The sequence below is a fragment of the Thermobia domestica genome, chromosome 4 (genome assembly GCF_964235325.1).
Source record: "Thermobia domestica chromosome 4, izTheDome1.hap1.1, whole genome shotgun sequence".
In the NCBI taxonomy this organism is placed as follows: Eukaryota; Metazoa; Arthropoda; class Insecta; order Zygentoma; family Lepismatidae; genus Thermobia; species Thermobia domestica.
Window position 1 is genome coordinate 251,869,599 of NC_137457.1, and position 19,565 is coordinate 251,889,163.

The 19,565-nt window shown below is 37.2% G+C and overlaps 1 protein-coding gene across 1 annotated transcript in view; it reads left to right on the forward strand.

Annotated features, from left to right (window-relative positions):
* Oatp26F (Organic anion transporting polypeptide 26F) overlaps positions 1 to 19,565 on the forward strand; it is a 438,810-nt gene that overhangs the window by 46,787 nt on the left and 372,458 nt on the right. The window contains exon 2 of the mRNA XM_081755738.1: positions 12,969 to 13,108. Within this exon, the coding sequence (XP_081611864.1) occupies positions 12,983 to 13,108 (126 nt within the window). The 5' untranslated portion in view covers positions 12,969 to 12,982. The remainder of the gene's footprint in view (positions 1 to 12,968; positions 13,109 to 19,565) is intronic.

A 19,565-nucleotide genomic window follows, 5' to 3' on the forward strand; every position in this document is an offset into this window, starting at 1 on the left:
TCAAGGTCTATGCAGTGATACTGAAAGACCACTGAAAGCAATTAGTGCAATTACGTATATATCGATAAGAAAATAGAATGTAATTGAGCTGGATTGTTGCAGTTCACAGTACAAATCACCACTTAGTATGTTAAACGTGTGTGAAATGGTTATCTTTTACATCAGTAAATGTGGAACTGCTTACCACTCGGAACCTTCCGCCATATATTTCCTGAATTCCAAAGATCGGCTTCGGCTGCCTGGTTGCGGAACACATAAATAAAGCATAGCAAGAAAAGCATATACACTTCCATTCCTGGTATGAGAATATAAAAATTATACGCATTTCAAATACTAATTACGAGAATTTTACATGATTAGTTATAAGGTAATACGTGTTAATGACAGCATTATAAACAACATATCAGTTGATACTCTTTAGTATAAGGTTTTCCCAAATGAAAAGGAGACTACGGTTACATCTAAATAATAGTTTATTACAGAATAGGTAAAAATGCAGTTCTTGAATGACACCTACAGATATTTGTCATTGATATTGATGCATTGATTCCAGCACATAGGAGGAAAATGGACATACACTTTGCACACACCCATTGTGAACACACTTTCCACAATGAGTGTGCGTAAAGTATAGTGTATATATGTATATATACGGGGTGGCGCACAAAAACCCTGCCGGTACGCCACGAGCATATACAGAAATACATACAAAGTACAAAGGTTTGGTTAGTGAAATGCACTTACTTTACTTACTTTATTTGTTGAAGTGATCTTGTAATCTTCTTGTCTTGTCTTTTATAGTAGATGCTGAAAATGACAGCCTTGTGTTTCAATGCATTTTTGTGCGCGCACTAACATGTTATTATATACTTTGCGCAACTCTGCCGCATCAATTGCCAAAATCTCATTACGAATATTGTCCTTCAAGTCTTATAATGTTTTTGATTATTTGCGTACACTTTCCCTTTGGATTACCCCACAGATAAAAGTCACAAGTGGTCATGGCCAGCGAACGCGGCGGCCACAATCCTTTTCTGACAGTCCTTTCTTCTGTTAATCTTTCATGAATTCGTGGTTGTGACTTGCGTGAAGTGTGACAGGTCGCTCCATCCTGCTCAAAGAAGCCATAGGAACGTTCATGGGGCGTCAACTGCGCGTAAAATTCCTCAAATATTCGCATATACACATCACTGTTTACTGTTGTTTCAAAAAATATGGGATCCAAAATCCGACTTTCTGACAGCACACCCGACTCCTATTTTCTGATAGTTAAGAGGTTCCTCATAAATCTTAATGGGGATTGGTTGTGGGCCAGTATATGCTGTTTTGGGTGTTTACATGTCCTATCAGATGGAACCAGACTTCATCACTCATAAAATACAGCATTATTTCCAACATTCCATTATGAACCATTTCAAGTAATTTACACGTTTTTGCTTATCTCCTTCCTTCAGTTCTTGGACGCATACCACTTTGTACGGCTTCATCCGTAGATCTTTCAAGACACACTGATAAGACCTACCCGAAATGTTCACTAGTTGCGACAATTTTAAGCCTGCCATACGTCCCGTAAAAAACAGGACAGTCCCGATTTTAGACCCGAGTGTCCCGCGTCCCCGTAAATTTAGTCGGGACAGGCAAATGTCCCGTATTTTAATCTCGTCCCATTTCTACTATCAATATCAGCTTGTTCGAAAAATGAAAAATCAAAAGCTGAAGTGCGCTTTTTTTTCATTTGAAGGAGAAGTACCGTTTCTGAAAGCAAGGACGTTGAACGATGAAGTTGGCTGCAAAGTTTGCAATGATACGTTTTCCATTGCACCTGATGGAAATTCAGACTCTCCAACACCAAAAACAAGTAAACATAAGACGGCTTCGAGTGCTTCTATATCTACAAACAGAGAAGATGAATGACTTTTTCTCCAGCAAGACATTAGATAATTTAACAAGAATTATAAATAATATCTTTTTGAGGCTAGGGGCACAGAATTGTGTTTTGGTCTAGGGCTTAGAAATATGTAAATCCGGCCCTGATAGTTACGTACAATACAAGGAGAAAAATGAGCTAAGTTTCATCAGATTAAACGTAATTTTGGCAAATACAGTCATGTAAATAAATATTGCTAAACGTGCGAAGAATATTGAAAATAGATTGTATCACTGACATAAATAAAACGTAATTATTTATATATTATTTTACCGTAAAGCATTTTCATAAGACATCTTGAGTTTTTAAGGCGATTCTTATGTAGTTGGATTGTAAATATCTTCATTCCATACAATTAATTGAAGGGAACGAAGAGAGAAAAAGTAGCTGCAGCTTAAGGAACTGTGGCCTATTTATACTGTTGTTCATAACCAGAGCTATAGTTCATTGGATTGTGTTGGAAAGTTGGGGGGGGGGGACGAAGGTGTCTCGTATTCTCATGGAAAAAATATGGCAGGTTTAGACAATTTCCGTGTCGACTTCTTTGGACTCTGGATCATTAATACGTACAGACCGAGCTCGATTTTTTAATTTTTATTTATTATTATTATTATTAAAATAACTAAAATTTTTGTTGGGTAACTGCTGATTTCTATGCAGTAATAAATGTCTATATTTTTTTTATTATTACTAGCTGAACCTCCGCTCTCTACATAACACATCATTCATATATGAGCATGAATCTCCTTGTCATTTCTCACAACATCTGTACGTGTCCTTTTACAGACGCAAGTGAAAGACGTCTTGATAAAAATCGGTAAGGGGTATCGTAAAGGGGAGATATTTTCGATTATTTTTTCAATATCTCGCACTGTTTGCAAGATTTGAGCCTACTTCCGGTTGGAGTTTTTAATTCATGTATGATCAGTGTTTTCTTTCTTCTTGCATGCAGTATGTAATAAGCAAATAGGCTACATTACATCACACAATTAATTATAATGTCAGTGATATATAATGTTCATTAGGCAAACAACTCCAAACAATAAAGATTTATCTTAGTCTGGAGAAATGGTTATCCTTCGTTTTTCACTTTAATTTGGCCATGATAAACGCCTGAGAGATATACAATCCTTGTATACAAATGTGTGCTGTTGGAATGCGTAACTCGTAGGATATGATATCTTTTTTAAAATTTCAAATCTTCAGTATATCCCTAAAAATGTAGTAAAGAAATAACGGCCATGTTTTTTAAATATTCAATTAGAACTGAACAATCTACACAAAATTTGCAATCGATCAGTGAAAACTTCATCTTTCTAGAACCTATGGTTTCCGAGAACTCACTGTCGGAACGATTGGCCACAAACATATAAACGTCCACAAACAGCTCAAGTGGTACAGCGTTGGCTTCGCATTTGGGAGGTCGTGGGTTCGATTCCCGCTGCCGACCATCCTGACGGGTTTTCCAGGGTTTTCCTCAGTCTACCAGGCAAATGCCGGGATAATACCTATTAAACAGACCCTGGCCGATAACTTTCCAAATCCTTTCCATTGTTGTTTTTGTTAGATATCCAGTATAAAATGGCCTCTGGACTGTATCTGATAATTGTTAAATAAATAAATAAATACACTTTTCTAACATTTTAATGTGTAGATTTTTAATATTAATTAAGAGGGCACGTGACTTTGTGACTACATAACACTGCGACCACTAGTCACATTTTAAAACAAATAAATTCAAACAATATAGTTTTTAAGTTGCAATTAAATCATCAGAGTAGTGTTATATCATCAAATTGTCTGCACAGTTTAACACCGGATAGCGCAGGTAGTACCGTGTATTAGCATGAGATAGGCAACCCGATAGCGCAGGTAGCGACATCTATTAGTGTGATTGTTTATTAGTAGCATTAGCGTAACGCATCGACAGGTGTTTGCCCTTTATTTGTAGGATTTTTGTATAAGATTAATCCTCGCCTTTTTCCCGACCCGGTTTCGGCTCTGTATCAAGTCCTGTTGCAAGAATATCCTGAGTAATTCATTCAAGTTTAACATGAGAAAGCTAATTTTTTCCAGGAATGGAAATTACTTCATTCTTAATCTTTCCTCTATGTTCTGTATGTTGCATATCTTGTTCTGTATATTGTTAAAATATTCTGTGTTGCAAAATCTTTTTTTCTTTCCTTGTTTTTATCTTTAGTCTTTTGTTATTTTTTTTCTTAAAAGATGAGTTGAAGCGTTTCAAGGTCATTGCGTATGAGGTAACGCGTGTTACACTGTTGCCGGAACTCCTTTTATAAAAAGACAGTTTTATCATTCATTAAAGAAAAAATATTCTAAATTTAGAGTTCTTTCACCATATTTTTTTTAAAAATATTTTTAACCTATAAATTTAATGGTCAGTTCTGTCAGGAAAGGGCAAAAGGTTAAACTGCCTTTAAAGTGTGTTATAATCCCTTCACAGAGTATTTGTGTGAATAAATATAATCGGAAAGAAAGAATACGTTTTGGTTGGTTAGAGTTTAACATCCCTTTCAGCACCGAGGTTATACAAGACGTTAACCCATTGGCTCTCGAAGAAAATTTTCTAGGGGGGGGGGCATCTCCCTGGTTGCTGTATTAGGCCTACGTGTGGTATTTTTATTTGTATTAAGCAATTTAATACATTTTCGTGAGCCATGGGGGAAGGGTCCTCCTGTACCCTTTGGGCGCTTATGCGTGAGCCCATAGTTTAAGGTGGAATCCAAAATACTGTAATACGTTCAATAGTATAGGCTCCGCCGCCGAGAATCGAACTCTGGATTCCGAACACCCAAAGGCGCGGCCTCTAGCTACTAGACCAGTAGGGAAGGCGGCAGAATAATTGAAGTAAGCATAGAATGCTTCTTCTAACCATACAGCAAGACGTGCTGCGTTTGTTTGTGTCTGACAGTCGTTTATTCCACACGTAAGTTAGTAATAATTAATAATTGTGGAATAATGAACACCCAAGGGCTAATTGACCATCAAGTAAAATAAGCACCACACAATTATTGACGAACTTGAAACTGAGATGAAAAGAAGAGGAGAGATACACAAAGAAATAGCAGAAAGATTTTCTTTTCGAAGTGATGTGCCACATAATTTCATTTCATCATCTATTAATATTGAAAGGTATACTCAGTGCTGTCAAAAACTGATTGATCCTTACCCAGAGGACTTCAGCAGTAATTTCTCAGCTGAGCTTCAGCAATTTCATTCATACAGTTATGTGGGCCACAAGTTCAGTGCAGGAAGAAAGGAGAAAAAACTAAAAAGGAAGCTTCAGTCGTGTTACTCATTATAAAATAAGAGCAGAAGACAATAGTGAGTGTGTCCTTCCATATGTACATCTAGGCTTCAGTATATTGTTAACATTAATGATCACAAATTACTCAGTTGAGCGTTCATTTTCTCAGTTAAAGTAGGACTTATGTTTAAAAAAATCCCATCAGAACAATTAAGCAATAAGACAGGTTTGTTTATATAAAGTATAGAAGCACATTAGTTTCGAGGATCTGGTCAAGGACATTGCACTTTAAAAACAAGTAGGAAAAAGCTTTTGAAATATAAAAAAATCCATCTTACTATGAATTTTGTTTAATTTCGATAAATAAAATTTATTTCATTGTTTATTATTATTTATATTTTGAATTAAACATAGGCTATATGGGGGTACCAAATTGTTTTATGTGCTTGGGGTCTCTAAGCATCTTAATTCGGCCCTGAGTATACCATAAATTCATATAGCCTGGGATAAGACTACCAGGTTTTCTTTTTAAATTCGTAAAAATGGTAGAGTCGGTTTTTAGGAAGATAGGGAAATATCTTTTTGGGGGTACATGTAACTGCTTCAACTTCAAGGGTCTTGTATATATATATACAGGGTGGGCCATTTTAATTAATCCACGGAAATATCTGAAAAATGATAAAACATAGAAGAAATGTTTCAAGTACACATTATATATTGCTAAGGGAGAAAACCAATTCCGCCAAAAGTACCCCTCCCCGCTCCTCGTAAATGGGGGCAACGGGGGGTAACTTTGAAATGTCAAACGGGAACATGGGTCGAGTAATACCTCGTTCGAAAGGTCTTGGAAAACTAAGTAACGCTGTACCAAAAGATGTTTCATATTGTGCACCAGTTTCAAAATGGCCGCCATGATATGGTTCGGAAACTCCAGTACCCGTAGTAAGAAAACCATGAAAGGTAAATGAATGGAACAAAATTGAAATACGTAAATATCATAGGGCATATCGAATGATGTAATCCCTGTGATCCCAATGGCCTCCCTGAAGGGGTCTTGTGGGCTAACTTCAAAATTTCAATGTCCAATCGGACAACGGTTCGGGCGTACGCTTGACCTACCCAATGCTGTTTGGAAGGCAGACTTCATGCATAGAGAATTGGTGCACTAAGTTAACGCGGATGGCCACAGTTACATTTTGATTAACTATTAGCATTCATGTCATATTGTGAGCTTGAGGGACGAAACGGTGTGTACGTATATCCCCGAAATGCTTTCTGAATAACCAGCACGCATTGCATAAAAGTTTCTCTTTTTTTAGTCACTACAGCGTCATCCTTACAAACAAATGTTTCAACCACACCATACCTATTTGTAAGGTTAGCCTTAATTTACGAATTAAAGTAGAGTTCTCGTTTGAACTTTCACTTTACTTTCCACCCCACTCACATACAGAGCGCAGGGAGAGATTATTTTGCAGGACTTGGATTTCTCTCTATACATTATGGCAATTTTACTCTAATATTTTTATCTCTGTTGTATTATTCTCGAGCTTTGGAACGCCTATTTAATTTCCTATTTAATTTTCGTTATTTTCATTTATGTCTAACCGTATTCATATTATGGGCACTAGACGTTTCTTAGACACAGTCACCATGTCTTTGCGATCATTTTGAAAACGGTGTCTCATGTCGAAAATTTTCTTACAGAAGCTGTTTGATATTAATTTGTCTATGTAACGTGATGTTACTCGCTTCAAACTGCTATTTGAAATTTTCAAGTTGGCCCTTGGAGTCACCCCGACAACACCTCTCGATGTGCCTTACGTCAGTTAGCTACTCCAGTTTTTCTTTTGTTGATTTATCTCCAATCGCTTTCATACTACGGGTATTAAACCTTTTCTCTGACACGGATACTATTTTTCGGGCCTTTTGAGAACACTGCCATTTCACATCAATCGTTTTCTCCTGCAATATGTTAGATTTTGCAAGATTTATCGAACGAGGTACCACTCGACTCATGTTACTATTTGAAATTTTGAAGTTAGTCCCCAAGACCCCTTCAGAGAGGCCACTAGGATCACAGGGACCACACCGTTCGATATACCCTATGATATTTACGTATTTCAATTTTGTTCCATTCATTTACCTTCCATGGTGAGTTTCCGAACCATATTATGGCGGCCATTTTGAAACCGGTGCACAGTATGGAACATCTTTTGGTACAGCGTTACTTAGTTTTCCAAGACCTTTCGAACGAGGTATTACTCGACCCATGTTCCCATTTGACATTCCGAAGTTACCCCCCGTTACCCCCATTTAGGGAGGCGGGGAGGGGTTGGGTTGGGTTGGAGGCGGAATTGGGTTTCCCCCTTAGCAATATATAACGTGTACTTGAAACATTTCTTCTATGTTTTATCATTTTTCAGATATTTCCGTGGATTAATTAAAATGGCCCACCCTGTATATATATATATAAATCCAATCGGAAAACGACCATTAGGAAGACCTAGGTGCAGAAGACGGATCGACGGATCTCGCAGAAGTAGAAACTGGATCCAGTTGGCTAAGGACAGAAGTCAATGAAGATCTTTTGTGAACGCGGCATTAAACCTCCGGGTTCTATAGACGTACAGTTAGTCAGTTATAGACAGGGTACGGCAGAAAATATTACCACTGATAGAAAAAAAAATAATTGAAATACATATACATTTAATATACCCCTTGAACCTGTGGACCAGAAGTGTTAATACATATGAGTACTCTGTTGAACATTGAGCCCATGTCCTTTGAACGCATGTGTTGCTGTATACAGCGTATCACCGCAGAAATTCAGGTGTCTCGTCAGGCATGACTCATGGGGGCGCTCCTATATCATCCCCGGTAACCAGAAATTACATGGAGTGAGGTCTGGTGATCCTGGTGCTCATCATAATGGACCACGCAAGCCAATCCATCGTAGACCAAATGTCCTTTTAAGGATACTACAAATATTCGCGTAGTAGTGTACAGGAGCACCATCCTGCTGAAAGTAACCGTGTGCGAGAGTGGCTATCGGGAAGTTGTTTTCCACGTAATAAATTAGCATATGCAGTTAGAGTTTCAGTGTTACAAAATAGGGGCCCACTATTCCCAACTTAGAAACGCCACATCATACATTTATCCTTGGGTAGTCCCGTATGTGTTCCTTTACTTCATGTGGATGTTCAGTAGACCAAATCAGATTGTTATGAAACGACCACTGACTTGAAACAAAGAAGAGCCTCATCGAAAAAGAAAACAGTACAGATGGATTAATTCTGGTCATTTCCACTAATACTTCTGTTATTTTAACACAGGCAGTTTTATTGGCATCATAAAGTGCTTCATAATGTGTATGTGATATGGTTTTAAGCCTAAATCATGGTGTATGATTCGTAGGGGCGGATCCAGGATCGACTTCTGGGGGCGGGGCGGTGGGTTGTCATACTGCTACTTTTAAGGACTCCAAACTTTAAGATGGGTTTTATTCATATATATAAAATAAGAAAGTTTTCTCTTTTGGGAAGGGGGTGATCGCCCCCTGGATCCGCCCCTGATGATTCGTCGAAATATCGTTTAGGTACTTCTTTTTTACATTGTAACCGAGAAAGTGACTTTTGCATGTCTTCTTGAACCCTTATAATGCTGTACTTAGTTGTGACACTTCCGGATCGTCCACTGTTACCTTTGTAACTGTTGGTCACAGAACCAGTTTGTTCAAACCAGTACTTCTCATATACTTGCTGATTGGTTAATCTACTTGAGAGATTTTTGTTACACATTATTCTAAACTTGTTTCTCACTAATGTAAGTGATTGATACACTTCCAGCCACACCACAATCTTCCTTCGTTGCTCGAGACATAATCATGTAGCTGTCTTTTGTCTTAAAAAAAAAAAAAGGAAATATCCCAGAGGTAACATCTTTTGCCGGACCTTGTATATATATGCTTACACAAAGGGAGACTGACCCTCCAAATGATCTCCTGCTCCCCAAATGGGACTCATCTGTATGTGTTTGTTATACAACGAACGAAGAATGTTTATAATAGAAAATAAAATAAAACTATTTAAAAAAAACAGTTAAACGACGTTAAGACAATTGAAATTAATCATCCATTTTTTTTTTTTTTTGCCTAACTGAATATACTGTTGTGAAGTTGTTACTATACTGTTGCTTAATAGTGTTTAATAGTGCTGTCGATTTTTTGTGATATTTGCGGTTTTCGGTGTTAGTAACATACTACTGAAGGAGAAAATCGATGTGGACGACCAAGTATCGTGTACCTGGAAGATATGAGAGGATGATTATACAATTACGTGGTTTTGTACTATAGGATTGGAATAGCCTCTCTCCTTCCAGCATTCAGTCTCAAATACATGTTCCATACTTGTTTGTACCGCAAGATCATTCGAAAAGGAAAAAGCGTACTATAATACAGGCCCGTATCCATGGTGGTCTAGGGGGCTGGGCCCCCTAAATTTTTGCTGCCCCCTAAAATTTTCACGGTAGGCTTGTAAATGAACTATAATATGGTGATGAACTATAATATCGTTGGATTGCGCCCCCTATCTTCAGCTGCCCCCTAAATTTGGCTGGCTACCGGCCTGCTATAATATATAATGCAGAAACGGCTACATTGGAAATCTCTAGCATAAGAAATTAATATATTCTGTACTATATAAAAAGGGGAGAGGAAGCCAAAATATGGCCTCCCTAGACTCTAGCGTACTTAGCTTAGGCGTTAATCTGGGCCAGGGCCATCTTAATCCATTGGTCCGACAGTCACTTGTCGGGGGAGGGGAAGCAGAGCAGAATTACGTGTAAAATTTATTCATAGGAGGAGCAACAGCATTCTGACTTGCCGAGGTGTTCATAATGCTGTTAAGACGGCACTGATCTGAGTGTTTCTATAGTTGCGGCTTTTCCTCGGAGTTATGCGTCAAAAAGTGAAAACTCCCGTGCTTACTTGAATTGTAGAGAGAGAGAGAGAAACAAAACCAAAAACGAGGAAGAAGGTGTGTTCTTTACCGTGTATAGTGCTTTAGCAACGCTCGTTTGATTTTTATATAAATTGTCCTAATTTTTGAGCTTGCATTAAAAATGTTGTTTTAAGTACTGAGCTAAATATTTGTAAACTTGAAGTTAATTATTTACCAAAGGTGGAGCCAATTGCATCAACAATTGCCCTTGGTTATAACGTTATAACATACATCCAGTATTACCAAAAGGGATTTCCCCCTCATCCCGCTTGTAATTCGCACACTATCCACAGATATAGACACGAAGCGTCAAGAACATTTTTACTCAACGACTGTTTTAACAATAATATAATTCGTGATATCAATATATTTATGGAGTAGGTTACATTCTGCTACTAGTTAACATGGAACATTGAAAGGTTTTACAACTGATTTGAACATTTCTATTGTTCTATGCATTATAAAAAATGGTGATTTAATGCCACTTTATTGGTTGAAGCAAAAAACAAAAAATGATCCAAACGGGAATCGAACCCGGGACCCTTTGCCCCTGATCTGTAGATGCTCCTCAGTCTGCCACGCCGTCAGGTGGTAGCTTAACGCTTCATATCATATATGCGGTTAGTCCGAAACTTCAAGACACTTTTTCTCCGCTATGTTTGGCTATTATGCTCTCCCCGTTTGTCATATTAACACTTTGAATGTGAGCTACTACCTCGCGAAAGATGGCCCCGAAATTAATTTACCAAAGTCTTCTTTCTCCTTGTAAGATATATTCTTTGTGGATCCACTACTAGGCGTTAACCAATCTCAGAAAATGTAGTGTCACTTGGTAATGAACAGTAGCAATCGCAGCTTGGTGTTTCTCTCTTCCTTTATCCTATTTTTTTTTTTTTTTTTTTTTAAGTATACGTTACCAATGAAACAAACCCTTAGTAGTCTTTAGTCATGAAGAAATTTCCGTTCAATAATAAGTAAACTTATTTTATACAGTATGTTCCAAAAAAGTACGCGATTTTTTTACAATTTGACGAAACTTTGACCTCAGTGCGCGAACTGAAGATACTATCCGATTTCAATTTTCTTTTCTTTTGTGTACTGTTACCTGCCTACAAAAAGTTTTCCGACCTATTAGGACTATAAGAAGTAAACTATATTTTATACAGGGTGTTCCAAAAGAGTGCGTTTTTTGACAATTTGACGAAATTTTGCCCTCGATGCATAAAGGTATTGCCCTATTAAAAAAAAACAGTTACACGTTAAACATTAATAGTAAGCAAACGATTATTTATCAGAGTTTTACAATTTTGTATTTGTATTTAAATAGCTAGGTGCGTTGAAATAAAAAAAAAAGATTACCAACGTTAAATTCGTTTTAAACACACTTCATTTAGAAGTTTACTATTATAAGTAAGTTGGAATTGATTGCATACTAGAACTGCGCTTTGCACTTGTTAAAGGGTTGGATTCAGTAGTTACTAATATCAGCCACAAACGGCGACTATAAGTTCCGGATTGAGCGCAGTATCTAGGGGCTTGTTCCTGGTGTAAGATTATAAAAATGAACTTCCGTGTACCAGTCTCATCATCACAAGAAACTACTTTATAAGACTTAAAAAAAATACTGGTGTTCGTCTATGAGATGCTCTAGGTGTAACTGACTTTCGAAAAATCAACTCGAAGAGGGACGTTATTTGTTCTTATCATGTTTCTTTTCAATCCCACTCGATGATAAGCATTAAATTTAGTATACAGGGTCTTCAGAATGCACAGAGAGCGAATATCTTATCCGCTCTCACGTTTTAAAATCCTATCTCCAAAGGATGCGAAAATAGATGATTTCATAAACATGTATATGTTTTTGTTGAACCACTGGGCATAACGGCACGAAATTTGTTTATAGCAATTTTACGCTTCAGAGAATATGAATCTGTCATTTATTTGAATGTATTGAATATGAAGGATGCAGAGAGACAAGAAGGTTCAAAATATTGTTAGCAGTGATACGCAAGAGATTTATTAGTGTTGTAAATACAGAGGACATTCAGAAAGTAATTTCCGTTTTCACTTTAACATTTGTTATGCTGCAACTGCGCTGTAATTACAAGAGCGTACATGTACGTCGAGTAGTTCGATTCATTAGCAAGGAAGAGACGTTAGTATTGTAGAAGACACAAAAGTGCAGTTGGTTGTGATATGTTCAAGAAAGTAAAAACAGCCACAGAATATGAAGTGTCGTGAAACCATCAATGCCGGAAAATTGTGACACACAATTCAAAACGAGTGACGTGGAATGTTAAGCCGCATTGTTGTTTTCTTTCATGGCAATGCTTGTCCCCATACTGCGACTAATGCGCAAAATCCCCTTAAGACCTTGAACTGAAAGCATGTCCTTGTTTCTCGAATATCCCAGGTCTAGTCCTGTCTGATTTTAATCTCCTTTTGCACCTGAAAGCTTTCTCTTCTGGTCAGAGCTTCGGGCATGACGATGCAGTCACGCAAGTTGTTACTACTTGGTTATCATTATAGACTGAATCGTTATTCGAAATGGGGATACGAAATTTAGTGTATCATTACGGTCGGTTTCTTAACAGAGATGGTAATTGTGATGAAGCATAATCCAAGACCTATACTTCAGTGAACAATAGTATTTTTTCCTTTTTAAAAAAAATAGCTAACGGAAATTACTTTCTGAATGACCCTTGTATTCGTCTTTCGCAGAATACAGAATGAAATATAATCTAATTGTGTATTTGTATTCGTTTAATTTTAGATTCTTCTGATATAATGAGCGGAGATGAAGGTGGACAAGTGAATAAGGCATTTAGTATTGATGATGATGATTCAGAAATATTCCATGAGATTCCGTTATCCACGGAAATTGACTCAGCGGCTGGCGACAAGGCCAAACAGGTAAGTGCAGAAGCGTTTTTTTTTTCTTTCTTAGAAGACATTTGATTCAACACATACAACAATACATTATTCTTTACAGTACCGGTACATTAACTTTGCACTATTGCTATACGAGGAAATCCCATTCTAAATACCTTTTGAGTCATTGAGGTTTCGAAACGCAATCGGATTGCCAAACGAGGGAACAGACAGTTTACTTTCAGATAACTTGCTATCTACAGGAGTCTTGATTTGGTTCAGAAATTTAAGTGAAAGTTCCTTCACAATTCTAAACGTGTTTTTCTTTTATATAGCTGTTACCTAGTTTTTCTTTTACGTTCTTTATACTATTACTAGTTTTCTTTTAACTAGTTTGTTATTTGTTCTTTTAGCTTCCTCGTGGTCTCTAATTTAAGTTTTAATTTTCATTTCACGCAAATTGTTTATTATTATTATTAGTTTACTTAATTTTATAAAAGGTTTACTAATAAATATATAATGTTACGAACTATACTGACAAACTGTAGGAGGTAATTCCTTGCATCAAATATGAAAAAAAAAGAAGCTCGTATGGACCTGTAGGAAAAATACATAGTATAAGAGCTGGGACTGTCAAAATGTGTGGAAAATATAAATTGGAAAACGCGTTATCTCAAACACAAGGAATCATGAAATAACGATTCATATCGGTTCAAAGTAAGTCACACTTATGCTTTCCAAAAATGCATATTTCACCAATGTGCAGTTGGTACGCACGGTATTGCCCACAGGCCATAATTCCCAGATATGCTTCCAACAGAATTCCAAGATGATGGGTACAATGCAGGCAAAAAGTAAGCCTTGATAGCAGTGAACACGTAATGTATCGGCGGTAAGTCCGATATATTAGGGATGGCCAGCTTCACGGTTTCTCGTTTTCATAACATGCTGGAATATGTTCTTTCATGGAATAGTTCACGTTTCTTTCACGTATAAGCGTGAAGCTATTGAGCTGGCAGTTCCTAACACTTCCGACTTCCTGTTGACGCATTACGTGTTCACTATAGTCAAGGCTTACTTTGATCCTACATTGGACTCACGTTAAGTCCCAGGATATCTAGGAATTCTGTTGGGAGTGTCTGGGAATTTTACTCTGTGAGAAATCGCTTATGCATCCACTGCACATTGGTGAAATATGCATTTTTGGATAGCGTATGTGTGACTTCTTTTACATCGATATGGATCGCCACTCCACGATTACTGATGTCTGAAATAATGTATGTTACAATTTAGGTTTTCCACGTCTTTGAATGGCCCTAGCTCTGAAACTATGCACTTTTCCTGATAGGTCCGTATGGACTTTTATTTCTTATTTTGATGTGACTAATCACTTTCTTATAGATTCTTGGTATAGTTCATAAACACCATATAATTTCCCCGTACGCGTTCTGTTCAGAAACGATATGAACTAGCCGCCCTCATCAGGTTATCTCTCTCTCCCTGGATTATTTTCTATGGGGTTATTTCAAGTCTCGGGTCTGTGAGAATAAGCTACGAATAATTTGGGAACTGAAAGTAAATTCACCATTGTGAGTGAATTTATTGCGCAGTATGTGCCTAAAAGTGGTGCAAAATAGGACCTTCAAAATGCACTCCACCTACAGAAACATTATTATCTAAACATAATACCATTCATAGATTTTCACAATATATTTGCTGCGAGTGAAATATCCACTTTGATGTCTAGTAGGAAACTTACCTCTCAGCAACACGACAAGGGATGAACTAAGATCACGCGTCCAACATCACAAATTATAATCGTTCGGAAAACAGGTTGCAGTACCACACAGTCAGGAGGTAATGCATTGTTGAAGAAGGTCGTATGAAAGTGCCATGTATCTAATTTATGTTATAAATAAATGCAAAAAATATATCTGAAAATGCAAAAATATATATATTTTATATTATTACGGGACAGAACTCTCCCATTCATTTCCCTTAAACATTTTAATAATCTATTTGTAACATACAGGAATTATTCTCATTGCGTACATACTTAGCCCAGAAAATACTTCGCGAAAAGTAATAATAAATCTGTGATGTGGTATAGTAGACAGAAAATTCCATCCACCGAAATGTTTTTATCATACGTTAATGATCTTATGAACCACCATACAAATCAGTTGCAAGCTACACTTAAAATTCGTCTTTTCTAAGTCCATAACAATTTTTTAGTATGAAATAATAAAAGTTGCGTGTTTACATTATGTTACTTTTACTTATATTTGGTCTAGGAATTAATTCGTGCGGTTGTTAATAAAAATTGAAGCTTTATTTCAAAAACAAAGTAAATGAATACGTTAACAAAAATATTGTCCATCGCTAGCCACTACTTTCTCCCATCTTTCAGGCAATTTACGGATTCCGTGTCGAAAGAATTCCTCATCTTTTGACGCAATCTAATCAAAGATCCATTTTTCGATATTTTCTGAAGAAGTGAACCGCTGTCCAATCAAATCGTTATTCATGCAATCGATCAAGTAGTAGTCAGACGGAGCAGTGTCTGGTGAATATCGCGGGTGGAGTAACACTTTCCATCCGACATTTTCCAAATAGGTTTTGACCGGTTTTGCGACATGTGGTCGAGCGTTATCATCTTGATAAATAAGTTTATTATGCCTGTTATTCCATTCTGGTCGTTTTCAGGCCAGAGCTTGCTTCAAACGCATTAATTGTTGTCGATAGCGGTGTCCATTAATAGTTTCACCAAGTTTCAGAAGTTCATAGTACACCACACGTTTCAAATCCCACCATATATACAGCATAACCTTTGCACAATGAATATCTCGTTTCGATTGTGAAGGACCTGGTTCACCTTGCTTCACCCAGGCCTTTTTTCGTTTAGGATTCTCGTAATGAATCCACTTCTCATCACCAGTTACAATTCGATGCAAAAATCCCTTCCTTTTCTGTCTTTGAAGCAGCAATTCGCAAACGGTTTTTCTTCTTTCAACGTCTTTCTTTTCAATTCATGTGAAACCCAATAAGACATCTTTTGAATCATTCCTATGGCTTTGAGACGTTTGGAAACTGTTGTTTGCTCAACTCCAAATGCTTCTGCAAGTTCGTCCTGCGTTTGACACGAATCCTGATCAAGCAATGCTCTCAATTCTTCATCTTCAAATTCTTTTGGCTGTCCAAATTGCTTTTGGTCTTCCAAGCTGAAATCACCACCTTTAAACCGTGCAAACCACTTCTGACACGTTCGCTCAGCTAGAGCATGGTCACGAAACACTTCCACTAAAATATGATGACTTGCGGTAGCACTTTTCTTCATGTTAAAGCAATGAAGAATAACTCCCCGCAAAAACACTTTATCAGGCACAAAATGCGCCATTTTCAGTTGAAGAAAAAATGTTGTTGTTTCCGCTTCAAGCAACTGACATATACTAAACAAGATGCTCAATGACAGTAGTTTTCAACGCATGTTTGGATCAACGAAACTATGGGACAATAAGCTAGTTACGCCATCTTTTGTAAAACCGCACGAATTAATTCCTAGACCAAATAGTACAGTCCATGTGTGTTAAGGGATTTTTACAGGGAAGGTAACATTACTTGAGAAGAAAATTAGAATACATGCAATATATTTTTTCAGCCAGTATAAACACATTGTTTTTGTTATAGAGATATTTTAAATACTGTACAGGATTTTGAACACTGAGTACAGTGTTTTGATATTAGCCTACATTTATATTTTCTGTTTACTGTTAATTGCATACAATTACCGCATGACCTGGGAGTAATCTAAATGTGTGTAACCTCTCGGTAACGGACACCTCTCATTTACGCATATATAATTATGTTTTTGGGCTCCTTCGTGGCTAAGTGGTTGGTGTACGCGCCTTTGGCGTGGGAGACCCGGGTTCGATTCTCGGTGGGAGCTCATGTGGTTCGGATTCCACGTTAATCAGTAGGTCCACGTCTGATATAGCCTTGCTGCTGAACGGGACGTTAAAGTCAAAATCAACTCAACTCATAATTATGTTTTATCGTTGTATGTTATTCAGAGGTTTCACTGTATTATTATCATTGTTACAGTAAAACCTGTCTTCAACTGACCCTTTATTAAACGGAAACTTGTGTTAAACGGAAATATTTCACGGTCCCATGAATTTACTGGCGAAAATCGTGTTAAATTCCCTTCATTAAACGGAAACTATATTACGCAGACAACCGAAATCAAAATAAACCTCTTAACGGAAAATTTCAAGTTTCGGAGTGCAGCATGTAGAAAGTTCTTAGATACCCTATGAGAGGTTAGATCTATTCGTAGCAAAACAGACAGTGATGTGCAAACCGAAGCAGACACAACGGATATACATGCTTTAATTGAGAATTATGAAAATAGTCTGAAAGTAGAAGAGAAAGCGGAGGAAGAAGAGAAATAGGGCATTGAGTTGGAAGGAGAGTGTAGGCTAAAGACGTATCAAGATTCTATCAAAAATTTAAAGGAACTGCAACATTTACCTTACGTCTAAATTACACTGATAATCTTAGTTTGGTTTCTCAGGCTAAAATCTTTGTGTAAAGTTGAGCAGACAAGCAGCGATGTGTATAGGAAACCCTCCCTGACTATTGTAAGAATTTTAAGTTAACGTGTGTACAGTATTTTTCTGTGCATTGTAAGTTTTGCGTATATTCATTCGTAGTAGAAATAAGTACTGGAACAATTGACTACGATATGTACAGCATCTTATTTTGTCCATTGACTACGCAGTATGTTCATTGAATACGAACCTTCGGTGCAAGCGGACCCGGATTCGATTCCCGGTGGGGACACTCGATCGAAAAAGTGTAAGAGCATTTTCAGGCCCGCCATCTTGAATGAGGTTTTTCCTGGGTTTCCCTCATTCACATAGGAAATGTCGGAATGGTACCTAACATACACAAACACCGTGCTCGTGGGTTTTCTCGGGGTTCTCCCGTTTCCTCCCACTTTCTTCATTCCACCATTTCACTCATCTCTTATCATCACCGTCTCCTTTAGCCTAACCGGCATAACCGTGGGACGTAAAACTTAAAGATTTCATTTCATTTTTTCACCTAACATACAGGTCCCAGGTTCCTTCCTTCCCTTTCATCGGATAGTGTGCTCGCCGAAGAACGTCATTACTTATATACGTGACGGGCTAAATGGCCTTAGATGCCGACAGCCCAGAAATCTAATTCATAATCCTAATCCATTGACTGCGATATGTACAACATCTTATTTTATCTTAGTATGTGTATTATATCCATACTTTTTTTTTTTTTTTTTTTTTGCATAGGTCTACCTTCGTTAACCAAAAACCAATCTTTAACGGAAATTTTTGCGAGTCCCGTTCAGTTCCGCTAAGGCAGGATTTATTGTATTGAGTCGATTTCGAGTTTAGCGTTCCGTTCAGCAGCGAGGTTATATGAGACGTGGACCTATTGATTAACGTGGAATCCGAACCACATGAGCTTCCGCCGGGAGTCGAACTCGGGTCTCTCACGCCCAAAAGCGCGTATACTAACCGCTTAGCCACGAAGGAGCTCATTTTACTGTATTATTATTATTATTATTATTATTAGTAGTAGTAGTAGTAGTATTAGTAGTAGTAGTAGTAGTAGTATTAGTATTAGTAGTAGTAGTAGTAGTAGTATCGTTCGGAAATCAAAAGAAATAAGAATATTTTCTTTTTTCTTCAATTTTATTTGATTATTTTAATATAAGAATGATTTCCATTTACACGTTAAGTGATGCATTTAATTGTATCATTAAGAAGTGTCCCACTAATGATTAAACAAAGGAGAATTGAAGAAGAAAATTAAATTCTCCTCGCTTTCGGCGGAATGAGATTTGCTAATTTTATTACGTTCTTGCCTGTTTTGATTGAGACAACTCGTTGCATAATTTTCTTTTCCCCCTAAACTTTCACATAACGTTTGTAGGTATGTATATATGTGCAGCCAAAGAATAAGAAACAATTCGTATTATTCTGTATTTAGTTTGTTTTTGTCTTTAGAGAAAAAAACGGCGCGACAAAGGAAACCCTTGTTCTTAATTGTCATTCAAATTTTCTCGAGACTCCATTTGTCAGTTGTGTAACTTGATTATGAAGTTGTTAAGTTGTAGAGCGGAGGAAAATAATTTGAGTGCAATTAAAACGAAAAGATGCTCTGTGTCTGTCAAAGTTCTCTCCATATATTGGCGTTTTGCATATACTCGTTTAGAGTTCGAGATAATAACTAAATAATGGTTAGCGTTCTAACTTTTTTGCTTCTGTTTGAATCCTACGTTAAGCTGGAAATCCACGTCGGCATTTCTTTTCGCAATGTTTCGAACAGCGATGGTTTGTCCATGCGAGATTACGTCAAGCGGAATTTTGAGTGGCGAGGTTGTCTCCACACCTTTGATGTATTTGTGCAGACGGCAATATTGCGAACAAACTAATTTCGTTGTTTACAAGTGACG